Below are 16,230 nucleotides of genomic sequence, written 5' to 3'. Positions count from 1 at the left end.
CACCCAACACGTGACAGTATTATTAGTAATCTGAAAGTGTTTACTTTGTTTTGAATTACCCTATATTTGTGTTTCAGTTACTAGTACCAACAGGGATGCGTTACTTAGTGGCAATTGACGTACGGAGCCAGATGGTACATGGCAAATGCTGGCACTGCTCTAACATTTCGCCCACACAGGCAGCTGTGTTGGTAACGCTTTGCCTGGTAAAGGCAGAACGCGATGTGACAGTGGTGGCTTTTGGTGCTGAAGGTTCAATGCAACCAGTGGAACTGGACAAGAATATCACCATGAAAGAAACGCAGAACAAACTGAAAGAGGTATCGGAAGTGTTTGTGTGTTTCTGTTTGTTAGCACATCTTTTCCATAATGGTAGAATGAGGATATTTAGAGTTGTGTAACATATTGGCCTGCTCATATCTTCATGCTCATAAGAGACACTGCTTTGTCCAAGTAGCAGATTTTCTTGCAGATAACCTCCTCATCCATCCTTGGCTTGCCTTCAAACTATGAATTTTGTGTTCTTTGCATTTCAAAGACCTTTAACTGGAACATTTTTCTAGATGCACTTCCAAACTGCAACCTCTCATGTATTCGCAAAAAGTTTCATTCACTTTGAAGCTTTATCACTTCCTTGCCATAAAGAACCATTTGCTTTTCAGGTTGAAATGTTCCTTCATACCCCGATCTCTCATACAACTTTCAGTAACATATTGTGGCATGTAGACCTGTTGCTAGGCAAAGACCACAAAACAAAAAACTAGACAGTTGCCACAGGCAGCTGCCTGTAAATAGCAATAGTGTCGCAGTTTTTGTGTGCAATGTGCGCCAAGATAGTATAATCAAGATGAGTCTAGTGGCAGTCAGTCAAGAGTTACTGTAGCTGAGGCCAGGGAGAGCTCAGAACCCAGAAGAACGGGAATGCTCGCCGTTGGAAGCCATTACCTGAAGACTGGTGAAGACACTGCAGGCTGAGGAGACCTTAGTTTGTTTTCTAGTGAACTGTAAAGTGTGTGTGAATTAGTGAAACGGTTATAGTTTACTTACAGTCAAAGATGTGTAAGAGTTCAGGAAATCCAATTACCAATCCAAATCCTGTATATAATCACTCGAGTGACGTGACAGAATTTTCCAGCGGTGTGATTTTCAGTTTTTCCTACATCTTGAATTATTTTCATATAGGCATAGGCCCACTATCAATAGCCATAATCACCAAATTTTCAAATTTTCCACAAAGTTTTTTCATTCCAAGTTTTTACATCTTTGTTCTTTACAGTCTTTGATGTCTGTTATAGTAATTTGTATATAGAGATAATAGATGGCGGTAGTTGTGTATCATATGTATATTCATATATATTCACTGAACCCTCAGTAACTACTGACAGGATGAGCGGTGCTAGTTGAAACTTGTTAGACAAGCCTACAGAGAAGGGGGGGGGGGAACACACTATGCACGCTTATTTCATTTGTCACCCTCAATTTACAGCCAGACATGCTAATTCACCATAATTTTTATCACACCTCCTGTGTGTGTATGTGTGTGTTGTTGTGTGTATTAGTGACTGTACACAGGGTTTAGAGTGGTGAATAGATTTATTCAACGCTCACAAGCCGTAACTACAAATGCTTATAAACCTCTAAAGATTAATGCAACTATAACTTATAAAATAAAGTCTTCAGCATCTGCATACTGGTTGTTGCTTTCTAACGAATCTTATCTGGTTAACACTGCAACTATTGAACTGCTTTGAATGACATCTGTCTGTTAAATGACTTAATGAAGAGTCTCCATGGCACCTTATATAGGCTAGCTCGTATACACCGAAATTCCTTTTTCATGAATCTGTTGTCATGCAAACTTGCTTATTGAAATGCTCACTACTATGCCATTGAAGTTCCACTGTTGACTGCGTTGGGAATGTGTTTACCTAGCAATGGGTTTTTCTGGCTGTATAGCTTAATGCTTCGAACAAATCCGTCACAGTATATATGTATGTAATGTAATATAATGTATCTGTAATGTATGTAATGTACTGTGACATGACTCCTGAAATCTGGAATAGTCCCTTGCTAGCCAGTGGCTCACCAACACACATTTTCATGACAGCAGGTCAGAATATGATCGTTGCTAGGTGACAAATTTGTAAGCATGTTCCCTCTGCAGCAAATAGCTGCAGAATAATCATTGCTGGGCAACAGTTCCCGTGACAACGGTTAAACACAGAAAGAAAGTAAGAGAGAAACTATAAGACATTGTGACTTATATTCAGTTTTCCCAAAGTTATAAAAGGAAGACCTCATTTGAGAGCTTGGTTCAGTGGAAGAAAGTGCAGTGATGCAGTCTCATGAGTTCAGTCCTTAGCTGTGGAGTGATAACTAGCAGACAGCGGAAGCTGAAGAAGTAACCAACTCATCAATCAGAACCAAGTTAGTCATGCGGAACAGAGGACACTCGTCCAGTAAAGAATGGAGCGAGTCTTAGGCAACCATGGAATGTGAGCTGTTATAATTGGTTGTAATTGTAAAGAAGTGCCAATAAATCCAGTCATCCAATCCAGAACCTGTTACATTTATCATGCTAACCCCTCATACATGACAGTATCTATGTATGTATGTAGAGTAATGTATCTTTTTATTGCTAGTGAGGTGGGACTAAGTCCCTTGTACCAGCCCAAGAAGATAGGTGAGGGTGATTGTGGAGCGGTTGGTAGAATGAAGATTGGCAGGGGAAACCGAAGTACTCAGAGAAAACCTGCCCCAGCGCCACTTTGTCCACCACAAATCCCACTTGACCAGACCCGGGATCAAACCTGGGCTGTCGCGGTGGGAAGCCAGCGACTAACTGCTTGAGCTGTGGCGTGGTCCTAGTGTAATGTATGTATGTACGAGGGTGAGTCAAATGAAAACCTTAAATTTGTAATAAAAAAACGAAATTTCGCGCCATATCCTGTAAGTTGGTAAGCGTGCTACAAACAGTGTGCAGAATGGCCTGTAGGTTGCAGCATAGTGCAGTTGCACGAACACCGCCACAGCACCAGTATAAGATGGCTGCCCACTTGAGACTTGCACCAGGGAAGAACAGCGTTCTGTTATTCGGTTTTTGTGTAGTGAAGGTGTGAAACCTATTGAAATTTATCGAAGAATGAAGTTTCAGTATGGTGATGCATGTTTGTCGCAGCAGCAAGTGTACGAATGGAGTAGGAAGTTTTCAAATGCTGTGACTTCACTGGAAGATGCTCCTCGTCTGGGTCAGGCACATCGAGTTGTGACTCCAGAGAACACTGCAGCAGTTGAAGCCACAGTGAGGGAAAACTGCCAAGTGACATTGAATGAAACTGTAGCAAGTTTAAACATTAGTCATGGTTCAGCACACCACATTGTGCACGATGTGCTCCAGTTTCACAAAGTGTCTGCAAGATGGGTGCCACGGCAGCTGACTCCTGAATTGAAAGACCAACATATTGATGCTTGTGAAGAACTTCTGCGGCGCTTTGAACGAGAAGGTGATGACTTCCTTGCAAGAATCATTACAAGAGACGAAACCTGGGTTCACTTCCACCAACCAGAAACAAAGAGAGTGAGCAAGGAATGGCACCATTCCTCATCTCCAAAACCGAAGGAGTTTCGAACATGACCAGCGGGGAAGGTTATGCTGACTCTCTTTTGGGACAAAAAAGGCATCATCTTGGAGCACTATACGCCTGGAGGGACAACTATCACCAGTGCATCATACTCAGATCTCCTAAAAAATCATCTTCGGCCTGCAATCAAATCAAAGCGACGTGGACTGCTGACCACAGGTATCCTTTTGCAACATGATAATGCAAGGCCCCATACTACCCGTACAACAGTTGCGACAATCAGTGACATGCATTTTGAGTATCTTCCTCATCTGGCATACTGACCAGACCTTGCCCCAAGTGATTTCCATATGTTTGGACCACTCAAAGAAGCAATGGGAGGAAAGACATTCTGTTCTGATGAAGAGGTACGCCATACGGTGCATGAGTGATTGCGCAGACTACCAAAAGAATTTTTTTGTAAAGGAATTCATGCACTTTGTGAGCACTGGAGGACTTGCACTGAGCGTGGGAGAGTTTATGTTGAAAAGTGATACAGCTTTGTGCCACTTGTGCACAATAAATCTCAAAAAAATATTTAAGGTTTTCATTTGACTGGCCTATGTATGTATGTATGTATGTATGGCTTGCTAGCAGTTGAATGGCTGGGTGCAAAATGTTATAATTCTCTTAGAAATGGTTCTGGTGGTCAAATGATTTTACTGTTGTTCGGCATTCAGCGTCCACCAATGGACTACCAAACTGCAATCAGTTTGATTTCCAGGGTAATGTAGTCGGAGTCAGTCGTATGTGGAAAAGTATGTGCAATTTCTTTATGTTGTCTTTTCCTTTGTCCCTAGATACCAAATGGAGCTGTTGATCTGTCCCAGCCACTGTTGTGGGCCAGGAAGATGAAGAAACTGGTAGATGTATTTATTATCTTGACAGATACCCAAGTGAGACAACGGAGTGCTGATGTTATCCAGTCTCTGCAGCAGTACCGTAATGCCCTGAACCTCCCCAATGCAAAGTAAGTCACCTTCCTCATTGTCTGGCTTGGCAGTTAAGGTGGTGTTTGTTGTTATGGTTTATTTAATGAAGCTGTCATCATCCTTGTCTTCATAAGCATCTTCATTGAATGGTAGGTCATTAACGAGTGGACAGGATGTAAAATGAAGTGATGATGGCCTAGTTTGAGGTACTGTTAACAATATTTGCCTGGTGACACTCCGGGGGGGGGGGCATATGAAATCGGTCCTGCCGTAAAATGAAACCCAGCCCCTCCTGAATATAGTTAGCCATCACCACCTGAGGCAACTTGCTCACTGTTTTATAAGGTTCCAAAGACCTGCCGCTGCTTGTGATTACCATGGTAATAGAAGATAATGTTGTTTGATGGTTATGGTTTTCTGAGGTGTGACACCTTGTAGTCTGGTAGATAGGCAAACAACATGGGATGGCATCCCAGAAATCTGTAGTCTTCACAGTCCACTGCTGTCAGAATCACTTAACCAGTTTCTTTCCTGCAGCCAACACTGTGTTTTTGTAAATAATTAAGTTGTATTTTATCTCTCCTGTTACATGCTCCAGTGCCCCAAAATATTAAATATGAACACTGGACTGCTGAATGTGCATTCTCATGTATCTTTTTGATCTGTGGTCATTTTGGTATGAGTACCTTCATTTCAGCACTTGTCAGTTCAAATTTTTATATGTTATTAGTTTTATATCCTCCGCTGCACATCTTGTTTATATTATGTTGTTAAGAGAAGATAAGAAAATTCATGCAGTATTGTTTTATCCATTTTTACTTTGCTATTTTTCACAGATAGATGGCATTTTACATTCTTGTAGTTTTGTATGTACAGGACACCCTCATGTTACGGACATTTGGGTTACAGAATTTTTCCATTATAAAAATTGTAAGATGTGACTATGAAATTCATGATACAAACTGTTTAATTTCATACTTAATGAAATCTGGGTTAAATATTTTTGGTCCTTTTAAAGCAGTGATAATTTTTAATAAACTGAGATCATATATATATATGCATTTTTTTGAAGACAATGGTATTTGTAACTGACCATTGGATAACCTCTGTCCTTGCATCAGTGACATATGGGGGATTGCTGGCAGAGGGTTGGTGTTTTTATTTTATTTTAGATTGTGCAATGTGTTACCATTGTAAGATGTCTGGACAGAGGCCATCTAGTACAGGTGCAAATAGCACACTCAGAAGTCTCCAAGAGTCTAAAGGTAAATGTAAAGCCTCTGTACTTAATTAAGCACTGCGCCATGATGACACCCTGGAAGTGGAGGTGTAGATCCACATATTCTTAACCTTTGCAATATTTGGAGGTGAATGGTCAGCTTCAATCTCAGGGAATGCATCCCCAGTAACCCTTGGGTGTTTGGCTGCATGGGCCTCACATCCGATCTGGATGCTGCAGGTAAGAAAAAAAACTCTCACCTCTGCTGAGAATTGAACCCCAATTTCTTGGCTGCCTGGCTCGTAGACCATAGCTGTACTGAGGACATCCAGTTCGGCAAACTTCACAGCTGCCGTCTTGCAGAGGTGTCAACAGGTTTCACATAGCTCTTGTATTATGCAGTGTGTTGGAGGTGAAGCCATGATGAACATAGTGGCAGGAGTGACCACGTGCTTAGTGGAGAGATGTGTTGAGAAGGGTTTCAGTGTCCGCGTGGGGGGTCCTGAACATTCGATGTGGCCTGGTCTTAAGAGTCAATGCATCACACTTAGCTCCAGCAACAAAACCCAAAAGACTAAGATTTATATGAATTTATTTATTACTGACTATTTTCAGTTTTAATACATGAAATAGTAAACAGTTACATATTTTCATTTGTGCATTATTCTTTGAATTCTGTTGTTCTTTATTGGACTATGAAGTGTCATGTCATAGCTTCACTAATATTTTACTCAAATATGATATTTGTTGCCGATCACAGTGGCTGTGTGGTCTGAGGCATTAACTGTCTTTGCTCACTTGAACTCTGGGATCATGGTTCAGATCCCACTCAAGGCATAGATGTCTGTGTGTGCGTTTATTCTGTGTTTGTGTTATCCTGTGCGTAGGTAGCAGCCTTGTGATGGGCTGATCCTCCATACATTACTACCAACTGTGTAAAAAGATTACTAAACTGAAGAAGAGGCCAGAGCCCAACAAAAAGCTGTAGAGCCACTGATGAATGAATGAATGAATGAGGCATCTGTACCTACATAGTACACAACTGAAGCAATGAAGTCTTACTGTTGGTTTCATGTCCTTGTTCCATCACTTAGGTTGGTGACCTGTGGTTTGGCTGCTTCACACTTTGCTGTGGCTTGTCCCAATGACCCTGGTATGCTGGATGTAGCTGGCTTTGATGCTCAGGTTCCACGTGTCATCGAAGCTTTCTCCAGAGGAGCATTCTAAGCATAAGCTGGTATCTCTCTTAGTTGGAGAGAAGTGGATTCAAATGTGACAATGTGCTGTGTGCTTTAACCCTTTCGTTACACCTTCAAGCAAATATTCTCTTTCTTTTTCAAAACAGAAGATGCCAAAGGAGAGGCCCTTTTTATTTGTATGTTCTATAAGGCTGGAGACAGGTTTCAGGTGTGTTGGAACCTTGCCATTTTCATTAAGCCCCTTGAGGATTTCTTCACAGGGCAACTTGCCTGCCTTGCAGGTGCATATAAATGACCACAAATCATTGCCCTTGCAATGCAGTTGCAGAATATATATTAATTTTAGATCTTTATTTGTAGTGATAAATGAAATGCATTATTTGGTGAAGGAAAGATGCAGGAGAGCAGAGGCTTCTGTGTGTAGATAAGAAGGAAATGCAGCCAGAATCAAAGTGGGAACTTAGAAATGACTGATAGACATACTACAGCTAAAAGAGACTGATATTCTGGGTTGTAATGGCATATAGTTTGGAGAGAGCCCAAAGTTTCAGGCAAGCACATTGCCTCTGTCTTCAGGGTAGAAGAGTAAATAAAGCAAAAAACCAACAGAAGCAGGCAGCAAATGGCAATTTCAATGGGTTTCTGGCTTGGCTTACCCTATGACATGTCCCCCCCCCCAAGATGGTGGTGACAGGTTCCTCCAAAAGGCCACGCTGTCTGAACTACATGGCATGACATCCTAGAATACTCTTATGTACTCTTGATAGTCACCGCTGTGAAAAACTCAAATTCAACATGGTTACAGCTGCTTCTGACACAGCGGCCGCCAGACTACTGCTTGAGGGTTAATGGCTGCATCACTGTGGAACCAGTTTGATTTCAGTAACATGTCTGGTAACGTTCATATAACTTGTACAGGAGCGTTGTGCAGCAGAGATCTTTTGACACGTTATATGAAGATGTGGAAGTGTACAAAATTTTGTTCATGGTACAGAATTCACCCTTAAGTACATCATTGGTAGGACTTTGGAAAGAATTTCTTCTTTGTGCTCATGAGCTTGCTATATAGTGGTTGATTTTCTTTCCCCTTTTTACACATTTTTCTTGAATATGAGTAGATACTTTTGAATGTAAATAAAAGTTGATAAAAATGGTCATGTTGTCAGATAAATATGGCATTGCAGGTATTTCTGTAGTTAGTTTGAAGTGATTTCTAAGACTTCTTTTTTTGAAGTCACCAGCAGTAAGAAAATAATTCACACATTTGAAAGGTATCTGTGAAAGCCATATGTCTCTGTTTTTTCCTGTTAGGTTTTTTAATAACATTTTTTATATGGCCCTGTTAAAAATTCCACATTTTTGTTATTTCTTAGACAACAATGTGCATGTATTATGTTACTGTTTTAAGGGTAAGTGAAGTTCATGATGCAGTAAAATGTGAAATGTATAACAGAAACATGAAGGCATAACTCAGGTGTGGAGTAGACACTATTGCAATCTCCATTAGGTCTGACATTTGCGTAATGTGGGCACAAGTCTCCGGGCTAACAGGCTGATGCAGTTGATCAGCAGTACACGTGTTGCACTGCGTAGAGGCACACATAATTTTGTTTGTATATCACATCAAAAAAATGTTTCAAATAGAAGTTACAGCCTTTTTATTTTATATGATATAATTGACAAATTTGTGACATATGAAGTTCTTGTCTAGAAATTTTGCAAGAGTTTAATTTTGTGTTCTTGTTAAGTATATGTATTGGATTGCTTGGACCAGGTGATATTCGCTTGCAACATAATGTTGATCCTCAGTATCAGTGTTTACTGAAATCCATTGAATACTTTTGGATATGAAACATGTGGACACATGGCCAAAAATTGCCTGTCCATTACACATTTATTTCATGCAGAGGACATACAAAGCATCTGAAACATCTTTGAGGATGCACTGTCTGTAGACAGTGATGTAAATCGTTCTGTCAGCTTTAAAATCTATTAGATTCTGTTTTCAACAACACGTGATGGGAACTGAAATCACCATACGGAGATCTCATTGAGCATGCAGGACTTTCCTTTTGTGTGGTTTCACACTCAGGGTATGTTGTACCCTCAGGGATGTTTTATATACACAGAAGGAGAAGTAGAGATTAGTATTTAAGGCGCATCCAGTTTTTGAATGTGGGATTTAGGAGGGAGAAATTAGAAGGGTGCATATTCCTGGAATTTAAGACACCTCAATTTTTCAATGGGGGAAAAAGAAATGTGAAAAATATGCATCTTATATTCAAAATAATATGATACTTGATGAAACAGAAGACAACTCAAACAACTCATCTCAAGTGGAGATACAACTAGACTGCAGGAAAGCAAAAGAAAACAACACAAAATCTCCATTGCGGCCAGTACGATGTCTGCCCACTTGAGGCAGAAGCAGAAAATGAAATATGAAACAAAAAACAGCTCACCTTGGCAGACTGTGTAGGGACTGGACTGCCCTAAGCAGGAGGTAGAAACGACGGCCAGAATGATTTTATAAGGAAAGGAACCAAACCAAATTTTAAAACAAACTTCACGAGTCGTTTCCAAGACTGCAGTGAGTTTCAGAGACATGCCCCAGAGGTCCCACAGGAGTGGAGGGGAGAAATGAGTGAGGGAGGGGGCATGTGCATGCTAGGGTTGCAGCACAAAACATAAACACATCCGAAGGGAAATTCTCCGGTGCCTGGCTAAACCAACAGCACAAAACAGACTCTCATAAACTGTACTTATTATGTGAGAGTCGTGTTACATGGTGGTGTGTCTCAGACGGACGTATTGGCAGTAGTACTAACGTGCTTATGGATCTCTTATCCTGTGGAAAGCGGACTTAGTATATGACATATAGAGTGACATGTCTGTGCTATGCAGTACCTATTGTTCATGAATGATAACATTTATACAAGCAGTTGTTTAGATACACATAAGCAGAGCGGACAGAGAGAGATTTTGGATTCTCGCGGTGGTGACTGGAGGTTAACCAGCTTGTGGGACATGATGCAATATAGTCTGGTAGATCGTAGTGATGTTTCTGAAGAACATGCTGGACTCCATCTTAAGATATTCTGCTGCTGGTATATCTGTCACTTCTTGGTGCTATCATCTGCCCCATTCTGGGTCCCTCCTCTGCAATATCAGGACAGTTTCTCTCCTGCACTGCCCACACTTGTTCCTGTGAAACGTCAGTAGTGTTCCACAAGACTGTGTTGTCTCAACTCACAAGACAGGTAATTTCGAGACTATTGTGTGTTGTCTCAACTCACAAGACAGGTAATTTCGAGACTATATTTCTTTGCGTTTCTGTTTCCTTCACATTCTTTCTAACGTTAATTGTAGATGTAATCAGTTGGCTTCATGAGACTTGTCTTGTGTTTCAGAGTTCAATCTAAGAATGTGACTGTCAACACAACAAATAAAGGAAAGATCATATTCTAATGAAGACAAACATATATTAATCTGTACCTCACTTATTTATTGTATGCTTAAGCATGTAGCATAAGTTTATGCATACATATAATAAATGAGGTACGATTGATATATGCTTGTCTTCACTTGAATACAACTTTTCATTTATTTGTTGTGTCAGTGGTCAGATTCTTAGATTTTACACATGCAACAGGTTGCAATCTGTAAAGTTTAAAAGAGTTTACCTATGTTACAGTAGAAGTGCCAGGAATAAGCCAGCAAAAGTGGAAGAAGATTGTTGTGAAAATCGGTAATGTAACTTCACTAATGCTCGGATATTGTCATGGGAAGAGGGAGGCATGACTTTTAGTAGAAAGTCTTTTCAGCATTACAGCAAGCGTGTCCAGTGGAGACACTCAGTTTCTCACTACTCTCGTCTCCTCCTCCTCCTCTTTGGTGGCCTGTACTGATCACAAATTTATACAAGGTTAAAATGTTGGAGGAGGACTGGTCCTTGTTCTTATAGCTGGCTTGTTTCTTTCCTTTCTGTTTCATTGTGTTGGCAAGGTTCCACTTTGTATTATGTTGTAATGTTTCAAAATAAAATTTCAGTTATTGGTTTTAAGTATATCAAGCTGAAAATTGTGTTTCAGCACTTCAAAATGGGATGAGTGTAGTTTTGGGTGTCTTCACATTAAAAAAATGAAATAGATCTGTCATAATCCATATATTATGCACTTTATAGTGTAATAAGAAAAGTGATTTTCTGTTTTTGATTATTTCTATATATTAACATAATTAGTAGCTTAAACTTGTCCATGAGATCAGATGTCAAAATGTCACAGTTCTTTTTGACATAAGGTGACATGAGATGTTTGGTACTGAACTGGTGTGTGGTGTGTCTCATCTATGCAGACATTTCTTCACACAAAATGTTTTGAATTCTAAGTATATTTGCTGAATTATTATATGAGAGGAGAATTGAAACTTTTTATAATGGAATTTTGTCATGGATGTATCATTAGCACGTAGTATTGTAGTTAGAAATACATTTTTCAACTGTTTGTTCCAACTGGGTATTCTCGTCTGTTAATAATACATAACAGGGTGCAGTAGACTACCTTATAAATGTAAGAAGTACCAAAAGCTGCATATGAGACTAAACCCTGAGCATAATTCAATCTCCCATTTTGAATGAAGCCTAGTCTTTTTTTAAGGATATTTACATCTCTTTGTTTTGCTCATTGCTTCAGTATGTGAGAGCTGTTAGAATGTACTGCTCCTGGTTTGCTTGGTTTTGTATTTCCAACTGCAAAATGATGAGTTACTTTCATTTTGAAATAGTAAGGGAATATTATTTAATTACATTTAGGGAAATGGGCCCATGATTGTGCTTTATCCCTGATAACAATCATAATGTGTGTTGTATGCATGCAGATGTGATGTTCCGATGTTGCGAACATGATGGATCTGCTACAGTGAGTCTCATCTTGCCTCTTCGCACCATGTGGATTTGGGCAGTGTTGCTGAAGTTTCAGAGGTACATGCTGCTCCCATGTTCAGGGTTAAGGTGAGTGCAATGAGTCACTGGTCTGACATACCCGCAGGGGAAGGGTGGAACTGGAGCCTCTCCCTCCATGAACATTGAGCCCTGATTTTGACCCTGAAGCTGGAAGCACAATGTACTTCTGAAACGTCAGCAACACTGCCTGCGTCCACACAATGCAAAGACCCAAGAGAAGAATAACATGGCCTGTGCAGAACCTAATTGATCATTTTTTTAACTTTGTTTTATTTTGAATCTCACTCCATTTAGCATCTGTGTGTTGCATTTATAGGTTCTTAGGTTCTTTAATTTTAAAGGTTAGGTTTCACCAATTTTAGAATCAGAGTCACGTAATTAATATAATTTTGTTTATGGTAAAAGGAGGCTGGCTCTTTGAGTTGGAAATGTGATGTACTGTTTATACTTAAGTGAGAATGGTTACAGTGCTCTGAAATTGATAGATTGATGGGGAGACATACTAAAAATATGTTAACTCTTTTTATTCAGTTGAACAACTTATTGGCATGAAAAGTTGGAACACATGCATTCCGATAGACATCAGTCAACTTCATATTAATCAGTTTGAAATAAAGTTGGAAGTGTGTGAAGTAATGGGATAGACTTAAAATTTCATGTTGTAGCTTATATTATTAACTAGTAGCGAAAGGGTTAACATTTATTTGAAACTATCATCGTAATTATCGACTTAACAGTGAACTTCGATTAAGGTATTCAATTAACATGGTTATTGATAGACTCTTTCTTCAATTGGCCACGTGAAGAATCTCTGTTTGTTGTGACAGTGGACTGTGTTAGTGAGATTATACAGAGTCCAATTCAACGCCAGGAACTGAACAGTGGGTCATGAAGCCTCAGACATTCACATCTTCAGATCAGCTTCTTGGTTTTAGACTCCACATTGCAAGATTTTAAATACAGATCAGACCATGAACTTTGGTGATATAAATTCAAAACTTTCATAAAATGGAATCATCAGAGTATTGTTCAGTATTGGTTTTTTTTTTCTGAAAACAGTTAATACAAGTTGATACATAAGTACACACAACCATACAGTGTTCAGAAGCTTGATACTAAGATAAAAATGACAGAAGGAAAGTATCTTGAATGAATCAGTGTGAACTGGTTTCTTCATTGTGTAAATTCTTTTGTATACCTCAATTACAAGGGTTGTTCAAATGAAACCTTTTCAGGCATTATTGTGTGTGAAGGAGTAGAGGCTGTTAAGAAGTAGTCCCCATGGATGCTGAAGGAGGCATCCCAGTGTTGCACTAGTGAACTGATCCCCTTCAACCAGAACTCCCTGACCCGCTGCTGGACCACTGCGCCACCTCGGCCCTGCCTTCTTTGTTGGACCTGAGCCTGCAGCCCTTGGATCTCATAGCCATGGCACCCTGACATCCCCATGCCAATGCACAGCGCTGATGTGGAATCCTCTGATGCCTTCATACCCTCATCTGTGCTCACGGCAGCTTGCATCAAGTTGCATGACGATACCCATCCCCACGTGGGCCACACTGTCTGGTGCTTCAGTGTGCAGGAAGGTGTTGAATCATCTCACAGACAGCCCAGACTTGTTACTTGGGATTTTTACATGTTTGGTCCCCTCAAGAAAGTGCTAAAGCATTGTCGATTTGGACACAGATGTCGAGGCCGTATTGGTGAAGTGGTTCCAGCGGCCTTGCAGAGGAGATCCATCAGCTGGTTCAGCAATGGGATGCCTACCTCATTGCCCATAGGGGATTTTTTATTGGGATCTACTCTTTTGCCCAGAACAATTGTGAAATTATGTGTCATTTGACTCGTATATTACTACTAATAGTCTTACAAGAAGCTCCTTATCCCTGTGATACAACATGCAAGCTGGATACATTACAGAATGGTAATATTTCTAACCCTCTCAAGTTGAACTCCACACACAGCTGCATCCTGTTTGATTTTCTTTTGACCTGTTCAGTGGAGTTTCCCATTTTCCGTCCAGGAACACATCTTGATAAGTTTTTGTAAGGCTATTCAAAACGCATACTGACTTATGTTTCGGTGTTCCATCTTGCATCCGCAAGACATGTTACGGTGCTCCCATCTGTTAAGCATTTAATGGGTTTAGGAGATTTGTAAATTGCTGTGTATACTGAAATTATAACCTATATTATATAAATAGAAATATCTACTATTTTAATCCTGCATAGTGTTGTTGCGTTGAGACAGGAATTGGATTAAAGTGGTTTGTACATCATGGAATTTTAGACGACTCCATGTTCATTTTTAAATATCACTGCCGTACACTTTGGAACCAGGTTTTTAGTTTAGTTTCTGACTTTGTCTTGCCTGTACCAGTAGCATATACAGTGAAGAGTATAGATGTGCCTTTGACTTGCAAATGCAGTCCAGAAATTGGCTCGTAACTTGAAAAATCATATGTTGAGCTCATTATTACATGGAACATATGGAGAGTTACAGTCACAGTCATTTTTTAATATTTTAACCCATATTATGTTATAATTCTGTTTTATTATAACATAAATAAAGGGACATCAGATGACATAGTATTAAACATTTAAAACTAAGTTAATTTGTATGTTATGAAGGATTGTTAAGGAGCTGTGGGTTAGAGTCACCAGGACATTACAAGATGGTGTAAGTCTGAAATTGAAAGTGTAATTGTGATCATAAGTTGGGAAGTTGTAAGTTGATGTGCGACTGTACTGTCATCTGGGAGGTGATGCCCTGGGGCCAGGTAGTTTGTCAGTGCTTCAGATGCATGTACTGACCCCTCTCGAAGGTTGAAGAGGAAGCCAAGCAAGTAATGTGCTTGCCAGACTTACTCTTGGCCCTGAAGACGGAGGCCGTACATTCATCAAAAACGTGTGTGAACTTCTGCTGGGCTGTACATCTTGTCCGACTCTAAGAAACAGTATTTCTGGTTGTCACCACAGTGAGAACGTTGAAGCGAACAGATACAATGAAGTTCATAGTATTTTGTTTTGCTATGGCAGTAGTTCAGCTAGAGTGCAGCATGTATTTAAACAAGTACACGCTTTAGTACTTTGATGGTATAAGTGCTGTTGTCTCCTGTTTTGTATAAACAGTACACAGAATAACATTTTCTTGTAACAAATTGTATGTTTCTGTCCTTTGGGATGTGACACCTTGTAGTCTGGTAGATGTCAATGTTTGGGAGGAGCTTACTACCCCATTTCCTCCTGCTGAGAAGATTAAGGCAGGATGTTCCATCTACACAGACTACCTATCATCACATTCCAGATGACCATAGTCTTAATATTCACTTATGTGAGAACCTCAGAATTAGTAATAGCACATGTTTCAGGTGTGCTTGATCAGCAAGACTTAATTCTGTGCTAAATGAAGTATTATGTCGCAAGAGTTAGGGAATATTAAATGCTATTTATAATTTGTGGTTTATGAAATTACTTTACTTTCCATATTAAAGAGTGGAAACATAATATTAAATGCCCACATAAAATTATTATATACATTTCTCTAGCACAATCAAAGCTTTCTTCCCCCCACCTCATCGCAGTACCACATTTTACATGCACACAGAATGATTATCTGGTAACACTCACACCTAGTAGTTGTCTCCCCTCTGGTTTCTGGATGAAATGTATGTTTGCCTCTTGGAGCATGATATGACAATTGTATGGCATTCTCAGAACTGATGGATGCATTGCATTATGCACATGTGCATATATACACTGGGAAGATCACAGGGAGAGGAGGATGTCATTGAGGTTATGGTATGGCTGTGCATGACAAGCCTAAAATAACTTGTAGGGAGATTATGGCAAGTGGATGGAACTGGCTCAACACCATGTTTAACAGCAGGCTTTCGTATTAGCGGTGTTGAACCTTTGGATTGCCAATCACAGTGGCCACATGGTCAAAGGCATGAACTGTCTTTGCCCACTCAAACACTGGGATCATGGGTTCGAATCCCACTCAAGGCATGAATGTGTGTCTATGTTTATTCTGTGTTTGTGCTGTCCTGCGTGCAGATAACAGTCTTGCAACTGGCTTATCACCCATCCAAGGAGGCCTACTGACTGTACAAAGATCAGGAAACTGAAAAAGTGGCCAAGTCAACAAAGGGCTGTAGAGCCATAGATAGATAGAACCTTTAGATTCTGCTACCGGAGAGTTTGTTAATTAGTAAGATGGATCTTAGGAAAATTGGTTGTGAGGGTGGGAGGTGGCTGGAACGGTTTCAGGATCATGTCCCTGTAAGTGTAATGTCAGT

At 40.0% G+C, this 16,230-nt stretch overlaps 1 protein-coding gene across 1 annotated transcript in view; it reads left to right on the top strand.

The window, feature by feature from the left end:
- Window positions 1–15,881, top strand: part of LOC111870750 (60 kDa SS-A/Ro ribonucleoprotein) — a 31,410-nt gene extending 15,529 nt beyond the window's left edge. Inside the window, exons 8-10 of the mRNA XM_023863269.2 lie at window positions 78–320; window positions 4,421–4,590; window positions 6,866–15,881. Coding sequence (XP_023719037.1) covers window positions 78–320; window positions 4,421–4,590; window positions 6,866–6,998 — 546 coding nt within the window. The 3' untranslated portion in view covers window positions 6,999–15,881. The remainder of the gene's footprint in view (window positions 1–77; window positions 321–4,420; window positions 4,591–6,865) is intronic.
- The last annotated feature ends 349 nt before the right edge of the window (window positions 15,882–16,230 follow it).

This window comes from Cryptotermes secundus, unplaced genomic scaffold (genome assembly GCF_002891405.2).
Source record: "Cryptotermes secundus unplaced genomic scaffold, Csec_1.0 scaffold204, whole genome shotgun sequence".
In the NCBI taxonomy this organism is placed as follows: domain Eukaryota; kingdom Metazoa; phylum Arthropoda; class Insecta; order Blattodea; family Kalotermitidae; genus Cryptotermes; species Cryptotermes secundus.
This window is presented reverse-complemented; position numbering and strand designations above follow the sequence as displayed.